The sequence below is a fragment of the Thalassophryne amazonica genome, chromosome 5 (assembly GCF_902500255.1).
Source record: "Thalassophryne amazonica chromosome 5, fThaAma1.1, whole genome shotgun sequence".
In the NCBI taxonomy this organism is placed as follows: domain Eukaryota; kingdom Metazoa; phylum Chordata; class Actinopteri; order Batrachoidiformes; family Batrachoididae; genus Thalassophryne; species Thalassophryne amazonica.
The window spans coordinates 102,833,360-102,854,835 of record NC_047107.1 but is presented as its reverse complement, the minus strand read 5'-3'; the positions used below and the strand labels follow the sequence as shown (position 1 = coordinate 102,854,835).

General features: G+C 41.1%; 1 protein-coding gene across 2 annotated transcripts in view; it reads left to right on the top strand.

Annotated features, from left to right (window-relative positions):
• Nucleotides 1-19,995, top strand: part of tnc (tenascin C) — a 131,460-nt gene extending 111,465 nt beyond the window's left edge. For both annotated transcript variants that reach the window (XM_034171005.1, XM_034171004.1), the window contains 5 exons: nucleotides 12,396-12,547; nucleotides 13,773-13,869; nucleotides 14,117-14,278; nucleotides 15,405-15,568; nucleotides 18,609-19,995. In XM_034171005.1, the coding sequence (XP_034026896.1) occupies nucleotides 12,396-12,547; nucleotides 13,773-13,869; nucleotides 14,117-14,278; nucleotides 15,405-15,568; nucleotides 18,609-18,719 (686 nt within the window). In that variant the 3' untranslated portion in view covers nucleotides 18,720-19,995. The remainder of the gene's footprint in view (nucleotides 1-12,395; nucleotides 12,548-13,772; nucleotides 13,870-14,116; nucleotides 14,279-15,404; nucleotides 15,569-18,608) is intronic.
• The last annotated feature ends 1,481 nt before the right edge of the window (nucleotides 19,996-21,476 follow it).

Sequence of the window (21,476 nt, the reverse complement as noted above, 5' to 3'; positions counted from 1 at the left end):
TGGAACCAGCTCCCAATTCAGATCAGGGAGACAGACACCCTCTCTACTTTTAAGATTAGGCTTAAAACTTTCCTTTTTGCTAAAGCTTATAGTTAGGGCTGGATCAGGTGACCCTGAACCATCCCTTAGTTATGCTGCTATAGACGTAGACTGCTGGGGGGTTCCCATGATGCACTGTTTCTTTCTCTTTTTGCTCTGTATGCACCACTCTGCATTTAATCATTAGTGATCGATCTCTGCTCCCCTCCACAGCATGTCTTTTTCCTGGTTCTCTCCCTCAGCCCCAACCAGTCCCAGCAGAAGACTGCCCCTCCCTGAGCCTGGTTCTGCTGGAGGTTTCTTCCTGTTAAAAGGGAGTTTTTCCTTCCCACTGTAGCCAAGTGCTTGCTCACAGGGGGTCGTTTTGACCGTTGGGGTTTTACATAATTATTGTATGGCCTTGCCTTACAATATAAAGCGCCTTGGGGCAACTGTTTGTTGTGATTTGGCGCTATCTAAAAAAATTGATTGAATTGATTGATTGATGCGTGAGTTTTTTCACGCCTGTTGGTTGCGTCATTCGCCTGTGAGCAGGCTTTGAGTGAGCACTGGTCCTCCCCCTTGTTGGATTTTCATTGTGAGGAAAATGTCTGAACGGCTGGAGCAGTGCTGCATCAAATTTTTCTAGAAACTGTGAGAGACAGCCAGGTGGAAACCATTCGGAAAATTCAGATGGCTTTCAGGGACGATTTTATGGGCATCACACAGATTAAGGAGTGTTACAGCCTTAAACCGACTGTAACACAACGGCACACAATGGCAGAGGGCGCACCGCGCTCCGAGCGGCGATCAACAGGCTGAAACGACCAGATCATTTCCAAACTGAATGCTGTGTTGATCCGGGACGTCGTCTGACTACCAGAGATATGGCAGAAAAGGTGGACATAGCACTTTTCCGGCACATTCCACTGTTGAAGGAGATTTTGTCATGAAAACAGGAGCGGAGGAATTCGCCACGGAGCCGCTAATGGCGCGGAACGAAAGCACCTCCGTGTTGGTCTCACAGGACATGTGACATGCCCAGATCTTCGACAGTTTCTCGGATACTCACTCGACTGAAAAGCCACCCAAAGCCGTCTGAATCTTCCGAATGGTGTAAGAGCTGGGCATGTACCGTGAGACTTCCAACACGGAAGTGCTTTTTGTTCTGCGCCATTACGTGGCTCTGTCCTGACGTGCGAATTCCGCTGCACGTCTTTCATTACAAAAACTCCTGTAACAGTGTAATGTGCCAAAAAAGTGCTATGTCCACCTCTCTTGCAATTTCTCTGGTAGTCAGACGACGTCCCGGATCAACACAGCCTTCACTTTGGAAATGATCTGGTCGTTTCAGCCTGTCGATCGCTGCTCGGAGCGCCGCGCGCCCTCTACCATTGTGCTCCGTCTTTAAACTGGCTGTAACACTCCTTAATCTGTGTGATGCCCATCTGAATTTTCCGAATGGTTTCAACCTGGCTGTCTCTCACAGTTTCTGAAAAAATTTTGATGCAGAAAAGTGGCAGTCACTCAGCCATTTTCCTGACAATGAAAATCTGCCGAGGGGGCTGGACCACTCCTCCCACAAAGCGTGCTCACAGGTGAATGACGCAACCGACAGGCGTGAAAAAACTCACGCATGCGCACGAAGGTTCAAGCTTGGCTGATGCAATCACACGTGATTCAAATCCATATGGTTTTTGCAAAAAATAAAAAGGTCGGATAGTTTTCTAACAGACCTCGTATGAGCAAAGTGATGACATATGAATGAGTTCACGCCTTTTCCCTTATTTGTTTTATTTAATTTCCACTCTTTCTGTCTGTCATGTAAACTACAATTTACATGGTAGAAGTAACATCAGCCTGCCCAGCTGGCTCATTAATTTCAAACGTTGGCCGGTCCTCATGTGATTAGCTGACTTGCAGTACACAGCGGTCAGCTGTTCCAGCTGCACACTGCACTGGACAGCGATCGCACTCAGCCACAATGTTGGCTCATGGTGTGTGCATGGGGGGGGCTCGTAAGTAGTCATCTGCACGCCACTATCATGCCAGGAGCGCGAATAGCAACGCCTTTTCTAAGTGCCCAGCGATAGGTATTGGATGTTCATGTGTGGGACCTGGAATTTGTCCGACACCTGCTGAGAGGAGTCGAATGGGCACTTGCAGGGTAGTAGCTGTCTTTCGGCTGCTGGTGTGTGCAAATGGTTGTGGTGACAGCTGTATCAGGCGTTTGAAGCAGCTCCGATTTTTCACAAGTGGCATGCGATTCCTCCTTCGTGTACCAGTCGGTTTCAATCATGTTATGTATGAAGGGGCCCTAACCTGGATCCGGATTCCACAACACAGTGCAAGAATTTCATACTGATCCAGAAGCTGAAACAAAATCGTGATGTTGTAACCATGAAGTAGTTTTTGACATAATCCTTAAAAGTCTACAAAGTGAAATCCTGAGCCAGAATCCGGATCTGGATCCAGATCACCTCCAAAATTTAATGGAGTCTTCCAATGCCTAACACCAATGTATGGTGAAAATTTGGTGAAAATCCATTAAGTAGTTTTGATGTAATCCTCAAAATACAACAAAGTAAAGCATTACAAATTAAAATGCTGATCCATAATCTGGATACGGATCACCTCCAAAATTTAGAGGAGTCTTCCATGACCTAATATCTATCTGTGGTACAAATTTGGTGATAATCCGTGAAGTAGTTTTGACGTAATCCTTAAACGTCTGCAAAGTGAAATCCTGATCCAGAATCTGGATCCAGATCCAGATCACCTCCCAAATGTAATGGAGTTCTTCCAAGGCCTAACACCAGTGTGTGGTGAAAATTTGGTGAAAATCCGTTAAGTAGTTTTGATGTATGACAAAGTGAAGCATTACAAATTAAAATCTTGATCCGGAATGCAGATCTGGATCACCTCCAAAATTCAGTGGAGTCTTCCATGCCCTAATACCTATCTGTGGTGCAAATTTGGTGACAATCCGTGAAGTAGTTTTGATGTAATCCTTCAAAGCCTATATAAAGTGATTTTTTTTTGTTGTTTTTTTTTTTTTAACCACAGAACAGAACTCCACACACACTGAATATAAAAAAACAACCTCATTCCACACTTTAAGTAGTCCTTCCCGGGTCTATGTCGCTTCCCTTAACCTTCAGGGATAGATCTTGGATCAGTTCCCCGAGGCTTCTGATATGATTATTACAAAATAAAGATGTAAAAAAAAAAGTCCAAAAAACATAATACCTTTCCCCCTGCTCTTATATAAAAAATTATAAAATACCTGCTTTTGAAAATTATTAAGCACAGACCTGAAAACGATGGCCTGACCTGAAAATAAATATTATAGCAGGGAAGATGTGAAAAGCAAAAACAAACATCTGGCCTGTGTTTAGGTCAAACTTCCCCAAAGAAACATCTGGTACTTTCTTACAAAATAAAACAGAAGTCAACTCTGACCACCTATAATATCCTGGACGCTGGACCACCGTCTTCTTTGATCTGATAGATAGGTAGGTAGGTAGGTAGGTAGGTAGGTAGGTAGGTAGGTAGGTAGGTAGATAGATAGATAGATAGATAGATAGATAGATAGATAGATAGATAGATAGATAGATAGATAGATAGATAGATATTGATTGATGCGTGAGTTTTTTCACGCCTGTTGGTTGCGTCATTCGCCTGTGAGCAGGCTTTGAGTGAGCACTGGTCCTCCCCCTTGTTGGATTTTCATTGTGAGGAAAATGTCTGAACGGCTGGAGCAGTGCTGCATCAAATTTTTCTAGAAACTGTGAGAGACAGCCAGGTGGAAACCATTCGGAAAATTCAGATGGCTTTCAGGGACGATTTTATGGGCATCACACAGATTAAGGAGTGTTACAGCCTTAAACCGACTGTAACACAACGGCACACAATGGCAGAGGGCGCACCGCGCTCCGAGCGGCGATCAACAGGCTGAAACGACCAGATCATTTCCAAACTGAATGCTGTGTTGATCCGGGACGTCGTCTGACTACCAGAGAAATGGCAGAAAAGGTGGACATAGCACTTTTCCGGCACATTCCACTGTTGAAGGAGATTTTGTCATGAAAACAGGAGCGGAGGAATTCGCCACGGAGCCGCTAATGGCGCGGAACGAAAGCACCTCCGTGTTGGTCTCACAGGACATGTGACATGCCCAGATCTTCGACAGTTTCTCGGATACTCACTCGACTGAAAAGCCACCCAAAGCCGTCTGAATCTTCCGAATGGTGTAAGAGCTGGGCATGTACCGTGAGACTTCCAACACGGAAGTGCTTTTTGTTCTGCGCCATTACGTGGCTCTGTCCTGACGTGCGAATTCCGCTGCACGTCTTTCATTACAAAAACTCCTGTAACAGTGTAATGTGCCAAAAAAGTGCTATGTCCACCTCTCTTGCAATTTCTCTGGTAGTCAGACGACGTCCCGGATCAACACAGCCTTCACTTTGGAAATGATCTGGTCGTTTCAGCCTGTCGATCGCCGCTCGGAGCGCCGCGCGCCCTCTACCATTGTGCTCCGTCTTTAAACTGGCTGTAACACTCCTTAATCTGTGTGATGCCCATCTGAATTTTCCGAATGGTTTCAACCTGGCTGTCTCTCACAGTTTCTGAAAAAATTTTGATGCAGAAAAGTGGCAGTCACTCAGCCATTTTCCTGACAATGAAAATCTGCCGAGGGGGCTGGACCACTCCTCCCACAAAGCGTGCTCACAGGTGAATGACGCAACCGACAGGCGTGAAAAAACTCACGCATGCGCACGAAGGTTCAAGCTTGGCTGATGCAATCACACGTGATTCAAATCCATATGGTTTTTGCAAAAAATAAAAAGGTCGGATAGTTTTCTAACAGACCTCGTATGAGCAAAGTGATGACATATGAATGAGTTCACGCCTTTTCCCTTATTTGTTTTATTTAATTTCCACTCTTTCTGTCTGTCATGTAAACTACAATTTACATGGTAGAAGTAACATCAGCCTGCCCAGCTGGCTCATTAATTTCAAACGTTGGCCGGTCCTCATGTGATTAGCTGACTTGCAGTACACAGCGGTCAGCTGTTCCAGCTGCACACTGCACTGGACAGCGATCGCACTCAGCCACAATGTTGGCTCATGGTGTGTGCATGGGGGGGCTCGTAAGTAGTCATCTGCACGCCACTATCATGCCAGGAGCGCGAATAGCAACGCCTTTTCTAAGTGCCCAGCGATAGGTATTGGATGTTCATGTGTGGGACCTGGAATTTGTCCGACACCTGCTGAGAGGAGTCGAATGGGCACTTGCAGGGTAGTAGCTGTCTTTCGGCTGCTGGTGTGTGCAAATGGTTGTGGTGACAGCTGTATCAGGCGTTTGAAGCAGCTCCGATTTTTCACAAGTGGCATGCGATTCCTCCTTCGTGTACCAGTCGGTTTCAATCATGTTATGTATGAAGGGGCCCTAACCTGGATCCGGATTCCACAACACAGTGCAAGAATTTCATACTGATCCAGAAGCTGAAACAAAATCGTGATGTTGTAACCATGAAGTAGTTTTTGACATAATCCTTAAAAGTCTACAAAGTGAAATCCTGAGCCAGAATCCGGATCTGGATCCAGATCACCTCCAAAATTTAATGGAGTCTTCCAATGCCTAACACCAATGTATGGTGAAAATTTGGTGAAAATCCATTAAGTAGTTTTGATGTAATCCTCAAAATACAACAAAGTAAAGCATTACAAATTAAAATGCTGATCCATAATCTGGATACGGATCACCTCCAAAATTTAGAGGAGTCTTCCATGACCTAATATCTATCTGTGGTACAAATTTGGTGATAATCCGTGAAGTAGTTTTGACGTAATCCTTAAACGTCTGCAAAGTGAAATCCTGATCCAGAATCTGGATCCAGATCCAGATCACCTCCCAAATGTAATGGAGTTCTTCCAAGGCCTAACACCAGTGTGTGGTGAAAATTTGGTGAAAATCCGTTAAGTAGTTTTGATGTATGACAAAGTGAAGCATTACAAATTAAAATCTTGATCCGGAATGCAGATCTGGATCACCTCCAAAATTCAGTGGAGTCTTCCATGCCCTAATACCTATCTGTGGTGCAAATTTGGTGACAATCCGTGAAGTAGTTTTGATGTAATCCTTCAAAGCCTATATAAAGTGATTTTTTTTGTTGTTTTTTTTTTTTAACCACAGAACAGAACTCCACACACACTGAATATAAAAAAACAACCTCATTCCACACTTTAAGTAGTCCTTCCCGGGTCTATGTCGCTTCCCTTAACCTTCAGGGATAGATCTTGGATCAGTTCCCCGAGGCTTCTGATATGATTATTACAAAATAAAGATGTAAAAAAAAAGTCCAAAAAACATAATACCTTTCCCCCTGCTCTTATATAAAAAATTATAAAATACCTGCTTTTGAAAATTATTAAGCACAGACCTGAAAACGATGGCCTGACCTGAAAATAAATATTATAGCAGGGAAGATGTGAAAAGCAAAAACAAACATCTGGCCTGTGTTTAGGTCAAACTTCCCCAAAGAAACATCTGGTACTTTCTTACAAAATAAAACAGAAGTCAACTCTGACCACCTATAATATCCTGGACGCTGGACCACCGTCTTCTTTGATCTGATAGATAGGTAGGTAGGTAGGTAGATAGATAGATAGATAGATAGATAGACAGATAGACAGATAGACAGATAGCCAGCCAGCCAGCCAGCCAGCCAGCCAGCCAGCCAGCCAGCCAGCCGTGTCTTTGCTCCAAATGCTTTCCAAAGTCCGATACCTTTGACTATGTTGTTGTTTTCCCTTTTTCTTTGCTCATCTGCGTATTCGGCATTTTCCCTCCACAATAAATATCCTTCTTTGCTGTTTAAATCACAAGTCTATGAACTGCAACAGGATTTTGTAGTCAAAAATATATCGGAGCAGGGTTAAGCGTGACTGTCATGCTGGCGGCCATTACTGGAAGTCATAAAGTGACATTTTGATCTAGAATCCAGATCTGGATCACCTCCTAAATTTAATGGAGTCTTCCATGACCTAATATCTATCTGTGGTGAAAATTTCATCACAGACAGACAAATAAGTAAATAAGCGGAGATGATTTTATTACATCATTGGTGGACATAATAAATAAACAGGACCACTGAAGCCTACCAGTTGCTCTGGAATGAGCCCCGACAAGCACATAAAAGACTAAGAATTTTTCTTTTCACTGAAATATCTGTTTTGTGCACTGGTTTAGAATTTTAATTTAGTCCAGGACACACAACAAAAAGAGTAGAAGCACCAACATATGAGCATGAATGAGGTCGTGCCAAAATAACATTTTAATGTTTTTGTGGAAACTGGGACTTCGATGTTACGGAGTAGAAGCACCAACATATGAGCATGAATGAGGTCGTGCCAAAATAACATTTTAATGTTTTTGTGGAAACTGGGACTTCGATGTCCCAGAGAAGACAGATGGCTTCACTGATAATATAGCAGTACACTGCCAACCAGCTGCAAATTAATACTCTGTGTATATATGTTCCACACAGTTCGCAAATAAGAAATGATCCAAAATTTGACCTGCATCCCTCTCTACTTTCAAGAAGCTCTTGAAAACCCAGCTTTTCTGAACGTACCTGCTCTCCTAACATCTCTAACAACCATAGCATGCCTAACTCACACTTACCATGCACTCTCGCTGCAATTTGAACTCAATTTAGTGTTCTGCTGGTCACCCATCAAACTATAGCTTGATTGCACAGCAGAATTCTTATCACAAAGTGTTGGCTCGGAAGTGAACCAACACTTCAAATTTCTAAACTTTTTATGCGTTTGAGAAAAATTAAACACTAACACTTCTCCTAAATCTACACCCAGGGTTGGCAGGGTTACTTTAAAAATGTATTCTGAGACAGTTACTAATTACCTGTTGAAAAATGTAGTCAGTAACGTAATCCAAGTACCATAATATTAAAGTAATGTAATTTGATTACTTTCAAATACTTCTGGATTACTCAATATCAAGTATGCTAATACAGACAAAAGAAACTAAATAGAAATAGTCTTGACCACATAGTACAGTTTATTAAGCAAAAATAAAACTGTTTCTTTTACATGGCATGCTCTGTTTTACTTCACATTATGAATTAAGAGCACCACAATATTGTTTTAAACACACCCAGTGTTCACCTGCTAAATTTTCAACAAAAAATGCCAAATAAATGAAGGATAATGAATTTGTAATTAAAAGTGGCTTGCAGAACAATATACAAAACAAAAAAAAAGTCTACTACTTGTTCAGTAAACATAAAATTATCTTACTTTAGTCTTTCACATGGCATTCGGACCATGTTTAACATATCAGTCCACTTATTGAACTTTCAAAATAAGAACAAAAGCATTATGAAAACCGTTAAGTAAATCCTGTCAGTAAGGAGGCGTGATCGCCATTTTAATTCCGGGCAAGTTAGTGATTTGCGTGCATAGAAGTTCAAGAAACAGGTGGAATATGCCGGAAAGCTGTGCATGTTGGCAAAGCCACAAACGGAGGAACAAGGGAGACAATATTTCCTTCCATAAGTAAGTGGTTTTGGTTCTTCTTGTCACTTTGTCCGTGATATTTGGATGATAAACAGCTGTATGTTTCCTGCCGTACCTGTGTCGCCCGATGACACGGACCATTAACTCTTCACTTATGTCTAGTTGATATTTTCCACTGCTAGACCAATGTCTAGTTAAAATACTTGCTGTTAGTGATTAAAATTGTTCGACAAGACTGGGGATTTTTTTTTAATTTGCACCTTAAAATAATGAGATTATAATGACCCACGCTGTGCCGCTCACAGTCACACCCACACATAGAGATGTGTACACACACCACTGACTTCATGAATGAAACTCGGTCAATAAAGGATAATTGTGTAAAAATATAATACAGACAGTTGCCCAGTTTCGGATCACCTTTTTTAAAGTCCCGCTATACGGAGCCATAATGCAACTGAATGTCCTTTAATTGTGTATTGTTGTATTGGGTATTTGGATGTTATTTAGTTGAAAAAGTCTACTTAAAGTGTGAAGCCACATTATGTGTGGTGCAAACATTTGCCAGAAATGGATCACTTTTGCCGGTTCTGGATCACGACACTGTGTCACTTTGGGGTCATTCCTGGCATCTGTCTGGAGCCCTTCTAATACAGAATGATACACACTGTGCCCAAGAATGTGTTTTGAACATAAAATGATAGAAATTATACTTATTAAATGAGAATTAACTTAGTTTTGAAAGGCACTGTTATACGTTTTTACAAGCAAAAAATGAAGTGTGGAGGTGAGATTTCTCCCGAATTAAAAAGTAAAAGCCCCCACATTCATGCCCATTCGTGATGTTGAGATGACCCCCAAAAGTCCACATGGCTCACAAGTACTGACACGAGGCTGCTACTTCAGTGATCCACAACCGGCAAATTTTCACGTCAGATAAATGCGTGCAGCAATTAAACAGCAAGACATAACACACTGACATTTTCTACCCAAGTAAGTAAGTATTTTCCCACTCTACAACCAAAAACACAGAATGGCTAACTCACCTTTGCTACATTTTAGAGATCATTACTTTCAAACTTGCAGGAATGAGTGAGTCAGAAAACGTGCGCACACCACAGACACCGGGATGTTTTGATTCCTCTGCTGATCACAAGGATGGCTGGATCCGGTCGAGCTTGTGGTCGTTTGTAGACAAAACATCAATCTTTCCATTGGTACCAAGTATTAGCTTATTCGTGCTGAGTGGCAATGAGCCGGAACTGGGCAAGTGACTGTGTATATATAAATGTATTGTAATGGTTTTAGGAGCCGCGCTGCGTTGAACACAGTAGCAGCTCAGCCTAGCAGCGTAACTTAACATCTGATCCATGTAACTTTCAGCACTAATATTTGGGAATGTGTGTGTGTCAGAGTAAGTTTAATACTTTCCTGTCATAATTTAATGTCATTTAATTTTACTGGCTCGATATCCAGGTCAAAATGGCATTTTAACATATTTTGCGAGCATTTTTCTGAGTGTTCAGTCGTGGATCTCCATTGAAAATGCATTAACATCCGGGTACTTCATCAATATTTTGCCCGGTTAGGAGACGTCATGTCGCTGTCCATGAAGGGACGTTTTCATTTCAAAGAAAAAAAATATATTATATACAGATAATATCATAAAATGCATTAAAATTGTAATCCTGCGAACTAATCCCCATTTTTACTAAATATACCTGTAATCTGAATACATCTTTTTTCTGTAACTGTAGCGGAATACAGTTACCTTTTTTTTTTTGTATCCTAATTACATAACGCCGTTACATGTATTCCGTTACTCCCCAAGTCTGTCTACACCACAGGAGACAAAAAATAAAAAGTACAAATTTTGCACAGTTGTATGGCAGCTGAAATGCCCTAATTTTGACATCGGGGAAAAAGAATAAACTTGAGTTTGTCCCAGTTCACATACTGTACATTCAAGAATGATTCTCAAGGCACATCTGGGAGCATGCACTGGTGTCGTGCCATGCCACATCCACGACACCACGGAACCGCCTTGGGTTCTGGAAGCCAATAACTCATTCAGACATCTAGTCCATCCCCACATCTCTAAAATAGCCATCTTTTTGCCGTGGCAAAGTGAACTGTGGGTGCTCCCTTGGCGTTCTGCAGTCACTGGGGTCCTTAACACTCAGACGCCTGTGTGGTGGATTATGCACAGACAAACATGCCACATGGCCAAAATGTTGAAGCTGATGCTCCCTCACAATGCAACTGATACGCCTCATCTTAGTCTCTTTTAGGTACCAAGGATAATCTGAAGAAACGTAATCCCAATCACATCCTGTCATTGCCTTAGGTCACTGGTTAGTGCCCAGGTCTCACAACCATAAGTAACCCTAACCCTGTCCCACTGGCGTTTAGGAGGATTTGCGCATGAAATGAGGAGACAAAAGCTGAGCGTCCGCAACAAAGGTGGGTGGAAATGACAGCGAATAGATGAGGAAGAAAAGCAGATATAACAGGGAACAGAAGCGAAGGCGACCGCAGAGGCGCCCCTATGAGGGGCACAGCGGCCGTGATGCACTCGCTTCATCTGTGCCCACTCTGTCTGCATGCGCGACATACCATTTGCGACCGTGATGTGGCTGTGCTGGGCACGCGTCATATCTGTTTTGCACGCTGTCCCGGTCCGCCGCCAAGCCGCGCCAACCCGTCGGTTGCGGATATCAGCGGATGACAGGGGATATGCGGCGCTTTGGTTGTGTATGTCCTGCGTATGTCTTCAGTATGTGTTCAGGCAGTGATGAGGATCTCATCCGCAGCAGGATTTTTGAGCCGCTCAAAAATCCTGGCTGCGGACATGCGTGCCTCTGCGGATGATCACGGACGTGTTCGGATGGCGGCCGACTCATACAGGAATGTTACACGGTTATTGCGGTTGTTTGGCGGATGTGGGCCACTTTTGTGCGCATTCCATCCGCAAATCCTCCTAAACGCCAGTGGGACAGGGCCCTAAGATAGAACCAAGACCAAAAAGACTTGATCCTTCATTCTCCTGCAAATCTATTGGCATCGCCAAGTTCCTCTGTCCAGTGACCTCATGACTCCATAAGCTCTTCCCAGGTGAAAGAAACGGGCAAACATGCTCATGTTAAGCTACATGTTACTTCAACCACACCTTCTCTTAATTTCCATGCATGTGATGATAAATCACATGGTATCTTACATCAGATGTACCAAGGTTTGCCACATTCACTGAAAAAAGTGAAACAGTGCACTTCATTCAAAGTACTTATTTACATTGGTCTAATGGAAAATTGTGGTTTCCGGTTTAAATCTGCTGGAATCGCTTTACAAAATCATAAATATACTTTGTGAGAAACTAAAAAAATTAGCTGTAACAAATTACATCAATTTTTTAAAGTTGATCCAAAGTATCACTTTTTTCAGTGTTTCATCAGTTTGTCTTTTCATTTGATGACTTCTAAAATGAAACCATTTCTTCTTCTTGAGTTATCTTTGTAACAAACTGTTTGGGACAAACTTGCTCTTTCACTCATTGCATTTTACAGACTACAAACCACACTGAAAAAAAAATGGTAAAACATGAATGAATTAAGTTGTTTAAACTTAAATTAGCAAGTTAGATCAACTTTAACTTACAAACTTAAGTTTAAACAACTTAATTCATTCAGGTTTTACCAACTGTAATGCTTTTTTATGTTTGTTCAGCTGTTCTCTTTTTTCAATATCTTTGTTGTTACTGTTTATGGAACGCTCAGTATCCAGTCTGTCTAGTTCACTTTGTTGAATTGTGTGTGCTTGTTGTTGTTTTTGTGTAGCTGGTGTGCTGTACAGACACCCCAGGGACTGTTCCCAGACTCTGCTGAATGGTGACACCTCGTCAGGTCTTTACACCATCTACCTGGCTGGGGATGAAAACCAGCCCCTCCAGGTCTACTGCGACATGACCACCGATGGAGGCGGATGGATAGTAAGACTTGGACACACACACAATGTCCACTTTTAACACCTGACACCCTTTAAGTCTTGTTTGTGACATGTTATAATTAATATTACTCAACAAAATGGCAATGTGTGGATATAAACAGAAAGCTTGTCTTCTCCAGAAGAAACTAGGCTGACAATCCAAAGGAAAATCCAACAAATTGCATGATAGCCTTTGGGTTAACATGCAGCTGTTTTCCCACTTCCCTATGTCTTCACTTGTGGAAGGACTTTAAATGGACTTTCATTCAATAGTAGATTAGCAGAAGATTTGATTTATGGTCCAGTGGCTCTGTCAGCTTTTGTTTAGCCATGGCAACAGGCAGGGCTTTGTGTGAGTGTGTGTGTGTGTGTGTGTGTGTGTGTGTGTGTGTGTGTGTGTGTGTGTGTGTGTGTGTGTGTGTGTGTGTGTGTGTGTGTGTGTGTGTGTGTGTGTGTGTGTAAACTATGCATCAACTGACGAGCTCAAACAGCGTGTAAAAAGGGAAAAACCGACATTGAAGACAGAGCAGGATTTTTTTTCTTCAATGTGTCTCCACGATGGTTTTTAATAAAGCTTTTTTTGTTTCTTATGCAAAAAATCCATGCGTTTTATGGTATGTAATACTCTCATGCCTTACTGCTGACATTAGCAGACTTTATAGCTCACACAGGGAATGTCGATATGATTCAAAAGAGTCCCAACAGGTGGAGACTGTGCAGAGGTGGTACAGATTTAATAAATAAGCAGCAGTACCAGAAAGAGTATTTCTCAGGACACAGAGCAACACGTGTGCTTTGGATGTGTGCAAAGTGTGTGTGCACACTTGCTCCATTTCTTCAGGTGATCAGTTGTGGTATTTTTGTTGATTCAATTATTTGGTGATTTTTGGCTCCACTGAACCTAATTTCTTTCAGTCTAATGCCCTGAAGTTACTTTAATGAAATATTTTATTGCTGATCTTTTGTTGTTGTTGTTTCCATTCATTCAAGATGCTTAAGTGATGAAATCTCATGAAGACAAGAAGTCTAGTTGCTTCATAAAATTAAGATGGAAAAAAGTCATATAAAATTGTAAAAGCTTGGAAATACGTTTTCTTGTCTGCATACTTTAAAAGATTAAAGTGGTATTTCTCAGGTTTATTTTCATCAGATCTTTATTGATCATTTATTGGAGTGTGTGTGTGTGTTGTAAAATGTGTGTGTGTGTGTTTTTTTTATTATTCTTTTAGGTTTTCCTCCGACGCCAAAGTGGTAAAGTAGAGTTTTTCCGCAACTGGAAGAACTACACTGGTGGTTTTGGTGACATGAATGATGAATTCTGGCTTGGTAATTTCACACTCACATATCAGCAATATACATTCTGTTTAAAAAAAAAAAGTAAATTGGAACAAAATAATGAAAATCAATTCAATGGATGTCTTGAAACACATGTTCATGCTACTGTTTTAATAATTAAAATGTAAGATTAAAGTTTACTTATTTTTCATCATTGCACCATCTTTTAAAAATGGAAAACTTTGTTAAAATCACCTTATATCACTGCTGTGATTTAACGATGTCATTTGTCACTCAGGTCTGACCAGCCTACATAAGATCACAGCAGGGGGTCAGTATGAGCTCCGGGTCGACCTCAGAGATAAAGGAGAAGCTGCCTACGCTCAGTACGACAAGTTCTCCGTTTCGGAGCCTCGCACTCGTTACAAAGTCCACGTAGGAGGATACAGCGGGACTGCAGGTGAAGCTTGTGTCTCTAACCCACAGCCAAACATGGGATTTTGAAGCCAGAAAAATTTTGGCCAAAGGTTCTCATTGATTTTAGAATTGTGAGTTAATTTTACAACTCCCAGTGTTTGTACAAATGAGTGTTATTGGGATTTTTCACATTCACCCCTGACATTGGGGTGAATGTGAGGCATTATTGTAAAGCGCTTTGAGTATCTGATGCAGATGGAAAAGCTCTATATAAATGCAGTCCATTTACTATTTACCATTTTTTCGTACCAACACTTAACAGTACTATTATTGATACTACAATCCAAAAACTTTATTGAAAAAAATCGCAATACAATATTTAGTAGCACGTTACAAGGCAGTGGTTCCCAAAAGTTTTTTTTTTTTCTGTAGAGCTCTTTTTTATAGATAAGAATGGTTTCTGAGTTATGACCAGCTAGAGTTGTGAAATAGATTGCTCAATTGATGGATGTAGCCTCATGGAATTGCTAAATTGAGGCAATGCATATGATACATGTAAGTCCCTTCGGCTGCTCCCTTGTTTGCACTTGGGGTCGCCACAGCAAATCCAAGGTGGATCTGCATGTTGAATTGGCACAAGTTTTATGCCGGATGCCCTTCGTAACTCCACATTACATGGAGAAATGTGGCAGGGGTGGGATTTGAACCCGGAACCTTCTTAACTGAAACCAAGCACATTAACCACTTGGCCACCACCCCTTAACACTATTTGAAGTTGAATTAAATACTCCTGCAGAGTGTATTTTACTCTGCAAAATTTATTGTGTAGAGACGTGGTATTGTCTACCGTTCTAAGCTGTGGTTATGAGGTTTACTCACAAACCAGTGAAAATACATTTATGAGTCTTATCTCACAATATAAAAGTAAAGCTTCCTTGCTGTGTTGTTTTATCCAGGATCTGCACCAAGAGCTGTGAAAATTAGTCCATTAACGAGTTCCCTTCCAGTTTTCATCTATCCTGGTCTCATCATGAGCGATGAGACCAGGATACGTCTTTCAAATGTAGATTTCTTCAGGTTTCTTCAAATCTAACCATTTGAAAAAACCTGAACAGAAACTACACGGTGGTTCAATGAGCTGAGTCTCCCCCTGCTGGCTTTCTTTTTAGGTGACTCAATGACCTACCACCACGGACGTCCATTCTCCACTTATGACCATGACAATGACATCGCTGTCACCAACTGTGCACTGTCCTACAAGGGAGCCTTCTGGTATAAAAACTGCCACCGTGTCAACCTGATGGGCCGATATGGAGACAACAGCCACAGCAAGGTACAGCTGAGTTCCAAAATGCAAAGCTTTCACTGTGCACAGTTTCTCCAGTCACAGAAGCCTGTAACTTCTTCTAGGTTGTCTGGGTGTCTTGGTGGCTTTCCTCACTCTTTTCCTTCTTGCACAGTCACTCTGTTTCTGTGAACTGTCTACTCCATGCAGAGTTACCACAGAGTGCCATAATGTTTGTATTTCTTCATAATTGATGTTAATAAAGTGCAAGACATATTCAGTGGCAGTTTTACCATCAGAGAGCCTCGTCCACAACGACCACAAAAGACTCCAAGCTGTCAATACACGGTATTAAGAATAGGGGTATGTAAACTTTTGATCAGGGTCATTTGGGTTGTTTCTGTTGTCATTATGATTTAAAAAGAGTAAATTGTTTGACAATAATTGGCTTCACCCAAACACTAACCATGAGTGACAATAAATGTTTTTGTGTTATCATTCATATTATCTGCAAAATGGCCAAAAAAACAAACAAAAAAAATTCTGTCAGAGTATGTAAACTTTTGAGCACAACTGTAGTCCCATATTCACAATCAAGATGGTCATCCTTATTGAATCAAAGGAGATCACTTCTCTTGAGGGTTCTGGTGCCACCTGTTTTACTGTGTGGTTGTGAGACTTGGACACTTGGACCTAAGGTGATGACTGGATGTCTTTGGTACTACATTTCTTCTGAGGATCGTTGGGTACCACTGGAATGACTTGATATCAAATGAGCAGTTACTGAGGGAGACTGGGATATGATACGATATGCTTTTTTATCCCAAAAAGGGAAATTCATCTTGGACTCATATAGTGTATAAAATCTACGACAAAAACAATAAAAAACACAATAAAATCAATAAAAACCCCATCCAATATAAATACCCCACATAAATATGAATATAAATATGACACAACAAACTGAAAATATAACAGACACTCCACCCCACATATTGCACACTCCTCATACCCATAAGAACCATGGAGCCATCACACAGTTCTGCCGACTTACACAATCTTATTCAGAAGTCTGATAGACAAGGCAGGGTATACATCTGGAGCTGGTCCCCAGGCGCCTAAAGGCGACTTCTGATCCTAACTGGCAATTAGGATGGGTTAAATGCAGTAAACACAATTCATTGTGCAGGGAACATGTTCCTTTGTGCATATGACAATAAAATTCTTTTGAATCCTTGAATCCTTTGATCCTTTGAGACGCCGGCACAAATGACTTTATAAAACGGTTCATCTTAAATCTTAAATTTCGGAACTCTATGCTGCCTACCCGAAGGCAAGAGTTCATATTCTTTATCGAGGATATGTGAGGAGTGAGACAATATCCTCTGAGCGTGCCTGAGAGGATATTGGATGAGGATGAGAAGCATCATTGTGAGGGAGCATCAGCTTCAACATGTTGACCATATGGCATGTTTCTCTATGTGTAATTATTGCTTTAATTTATATAGCGCCAAATCACAACAAAGCTGCCTCAAGGCGCTTCACACAAGTAAGGTCTTACCAACCCCCAGAGCAAGCACACAGGCAACAGTGTTAAGGAAAAACTCTAATTTTAAAAATAAGATCTCTGATTTTTTTCAGAAAAAAAAATTGGACTTTCAATTTTTTCTGATTCCCCTCCCCCAACTTGTTTTTTTTTTTTTTAAAGAGAACATTAACTCAAAGCAAGTTTTGCTTTTATTTTATCAAAAACGGGCCATGCTAAAATACGAAATGGGGTTCTGATAATCACAAAATGGGGTAAAATGTAACAAAATGGAGCAGAGTGAACCAGACTGACTCCAAATAATTACTTTTATTTGTTTAGCTTTTGTTTTTTGTTTTTTTTGGTGAGATATGCTCAGTACATGTAGTAGGGGCAAGGTGCACCATGTGGCGTTCGAGAGATGAAACTTCAATTAATGGGTCAGTTGGCTCCATTTTGTTATTATCAGTCCCCATTTCATCCAATTTAGCTAAAAAAAACCTGAAAAGTACTTAATTGAATCATATTTGGAGTCAGTCTGCTCCATTTCGCTACGTTTAACCCCCGTTTCGCTCATTCGCTTAAAAGTAAAGTAATTAATTGAATCATATTTAATCATATTTGGAGTCAGTCTGCTCCATTTCGTTACTTTTTACCCCCATTTCGTGATTATTAGGCTCCATTTCGTATTTTAGTATAGCCGTACTTGGGTAAATGATTCCACCAGAGTTAAGTTGCTTTCTAGCGGGAGTTTGTGCTCTTGTTCCCCTCATAAAGTGTGGCATTTCTCCCACGCAGCTGGCTGCCTCTGTTTTAGATGCTGGAATAAGTTTATTGTGCAGCTGCGTTTTGTTGCAATGGCCTTTAGACAAACTTTTCAGTGTGCAGTCACTTGTTCCACGCCGGTTGCAGAGATCCCAAACCACTGACAAAACTTGCTCTCCATATTTGTTATTGTGTGAAGGAAACGGGACGGGGAGGGGGAAGCTATGGAAGATCCTGGGGACAAAAAAGTGCGCCGCAGCAAGAGGAGAAAAAACTTGAATTTTAAATTTTTTTTAAATCGTCCGCAACAAAATACTCGAATTAATCGATAAAATCGATATATCACCCAGGCCTCCAAAGGGGTGACCCACTGCTTTGGCTATGCTACAGACACAGTTGACAATACGAATATACAGGAAATTTTGGGAGTCCATGCTGGTGCACAGGATCATCCAGCATGGAAGTGCCTGAGTGCAGAGTTTCACCTGGTTGGGGCAGAAGGATGGCTATTTTAGAGATGTGGAAGTGGGCTGGTTGTCTGCCTGGGTGGCTGCCATCCAGGATATGAGGTGGTTCCAACACACTTCAACTTCCAGCTGAAGTGTGCCACCAGCACATACTCCCAGACTTGACTTGTTCACAGTGACAGATGGTGGAAAGCCAGGAGGCAAAGACCAGAGTTGGAAAATGAATGGACGCATAGTTTACTGTACACAGTGATCATTTACATTACATTTGATTTGTATGATTCAGGTTTTTATGATTGCTCACCTCATTCATCAATGTCTTTCTTTCCAGGGTGTCAACTGGTTCCACTGGAAAGGTCACGAGCACTCCATCGAGTTTGCAGAGATGAAAATTAGGCCGTCCAACTTTAGAAACCTGGAGGGAAGGAGGAAACGATCGTAAATGGTACAAATCGCCAACAAATAACATCAACGGCACTGCTACTACTCTGTCTGGACTTCCCATCAACCACCTCAACCGCGCCACCAAACCACCTGCAGCTACCAAAGGCCACTGCCAAGAGCCCTGCTGCCATCACGCACACAGTCACACCTCCCTCCCATTCCACTTCCACTTCCCTCAGTGATGCTGCTGTGCACAAATGCTGACAGCGTGGAAACCCGCGTGCATGCTAAAGGTCCACACAGCTTCGACTCGCGCACCAAAGACCACAAACAAGGTTGTCACACCTGACGCTCTCTTCCACTGCAGCATTTGTCGGGAGGTTTGTGTGCGTGCGTGCGTGGGTGTGCTCGTGTGTGTGCAGCTTGGGCATAATGTTGTGCTCATTAATTAATACAGTTCACCATTTCACACTGAAGCCACGTTTTGGGGTTTTGCAGAAAAGACCGACTGTTTACTTGATGCACGTGGTGGTGTTTAGGTTCAGGGCATTTTTTTTTTTCTAGCCCAGAATTGCTAAATATTATAACAGTACAACTGGTTTATCATATAAATTATATTCCTTGTACAGTATGGGTACGTTTGATTTTTTTCCCCCCTCAGATGTCAGATATCTCCATCCAACATTGTCTTTTGTTTGTCTTTGTGCAACTTGATAGTCCCAGTGTCATTTTATCTCCCCACCTCCATCATTTCATCTGTCCATTCTTCACAAATCAACTTCAGAAGTCACAAGCCACAAAACCAACAAATGCCCACATGGTGGCAGCGTTTCCATTATCATATGAGTCCCTCGGCATCATGCTGCAGCCACAGTATTGTCATTGAAACAGTTGAACAGAGAAAAGAAAAGATTTCATTGGATGAATCTGAGGCAGGACCTATTGTTATTCAGTATAAATCAAAATGGGCTGATTCCTTTTTTTTTCCTCCAAAATGTGAATACAGTGCTTATATGTGGTACAAGAGAATGTTATGTGTTGTTGATACAAAGTTGTTGATGCTGAAAACAAACAAACAAAAAAATTTTTTCAATTGAGTTCCTGTGGAAATAATTTTTTTATGCTTGTGTTGTTAAATACGGGGCAGGCCAAAATTAGAGAAGTTCCAGTTTCACACCCTCGTCCTCCGTTAGTGCAGGATACTAAACCACTGACCTTCTGAAGAATGCCTGTGTAAATTAAGTTTGTTTCTATTGTTCGGTTTGTTTATGTCTGGATGAATAACGTGTTTCTCTCTAAACTGTATTACAATAAAACAGTTTGTTTAAAAGTAAGAATTTCATGTTTGGTTGGTTGTTTAAAATCAACAATGAGTTCTGTTTGTTGGACCAACAGCACCACAAACATTATCCATCCAGTTCTCTCATTTCATCAGCTGGATCACGTGACTTCACTGGATCTGTTGCTCAAAACAACAACAACAACAAAAAAATCTTAATTATTGTGGTGTTATTTCTAATTTTACAAACAAAATTGAAACAAAAAAAAAAAATGCTAAAATACTATCAAATCTCATAGCTCCCATTTGGGTAGAAGAAGAACAAGAAGAAAGAAGAAGGAGGTGGCAAGTGGTGGGATGAACTGGGAGCGGATAGAGATAAATTCAATCCTCAGTCCAGAAACATAAAAGCTAATTGATTTGGACTCTCTGGCTTCAAAATATCTCACTGGGAATCAGCCGAGTCCAAAGGAGGACATTTCTCAGAAAGACCAGACCTCAAATATACTCATATATTGGAATATATGTTAGAGCCTGAGTGATAAGCATTTTTGGGGAGCCAATATGATACCAATATCAGGGACAATATTTTTTCTCTTTTTTTTTGTGATAACGATATATCTGCAGATGTATACATAAAAATGGCAATGATTCCTAAGATTTCATCATACAACCTTTATGACAAAGAAATGTAATTGAGTCTTGGTGTTTTACCATTTAAATAGGAGCTTTTTCTATTAATATTATAAACAGGTTTGTGTTAGCCTGCTCAAACTTATTGAAATGGAGCAATATCTCCACCTGGTGGAGATTTGCCATTAATGCAGGTAAAGCAGAGTTTAGCCAAGAGCTATAAATAATATATAAATAACTGAATACAACCATCCACCAACCAACATATGTCACCCTTTCATCATTCTACCTTTACTTGGATTGGAAAATGCTCTCACATCACTCAGCATTTGCATAAAAGAGGCTTCTTGTCCATGTTGGTCCCACCTAGCTACTGGCATAGTGATAACATTTTGTCTTCTCACTGTAAAACTCTGACTGAAAATGAATGGAAGCTGGTTGCTTTTCCTCTGTCTCTTGTAGCTAATATGACCAAGGGGTGATGGGGTCCCAGCCACGCTTGACAGCATTATAAGCAATGGCCTCTACTGACAAACTATGTAATGACACCATTTCCAACTGCCAAAGTGTTTTTCTATGATTGTTTTTATTCAGTAAAACAAAAGTTTTCATATTGGCAATATCATCAATATCATCAGAGGGAGTTTTTCCTACTGTCGGCTTGTGTGCTTGCTCTAGGGCTTGGGTTCTGTGAAGCGCCTTGAGGCAGCTTTGTGTGATTTGGCACTATATAAACAAAATAATTGAATTAAATTTAATTGAATTGACAAAAATAACACCAATACTGATGTCCTGGTGAAAAGCTCATATCAGGCTTATTATCGCCAACCAATCATCATTCCAGCTTTAGTTTATATTTCTTTTTGCATATATGAGGCACATTTGTGAGTGTCTGGGATTTTA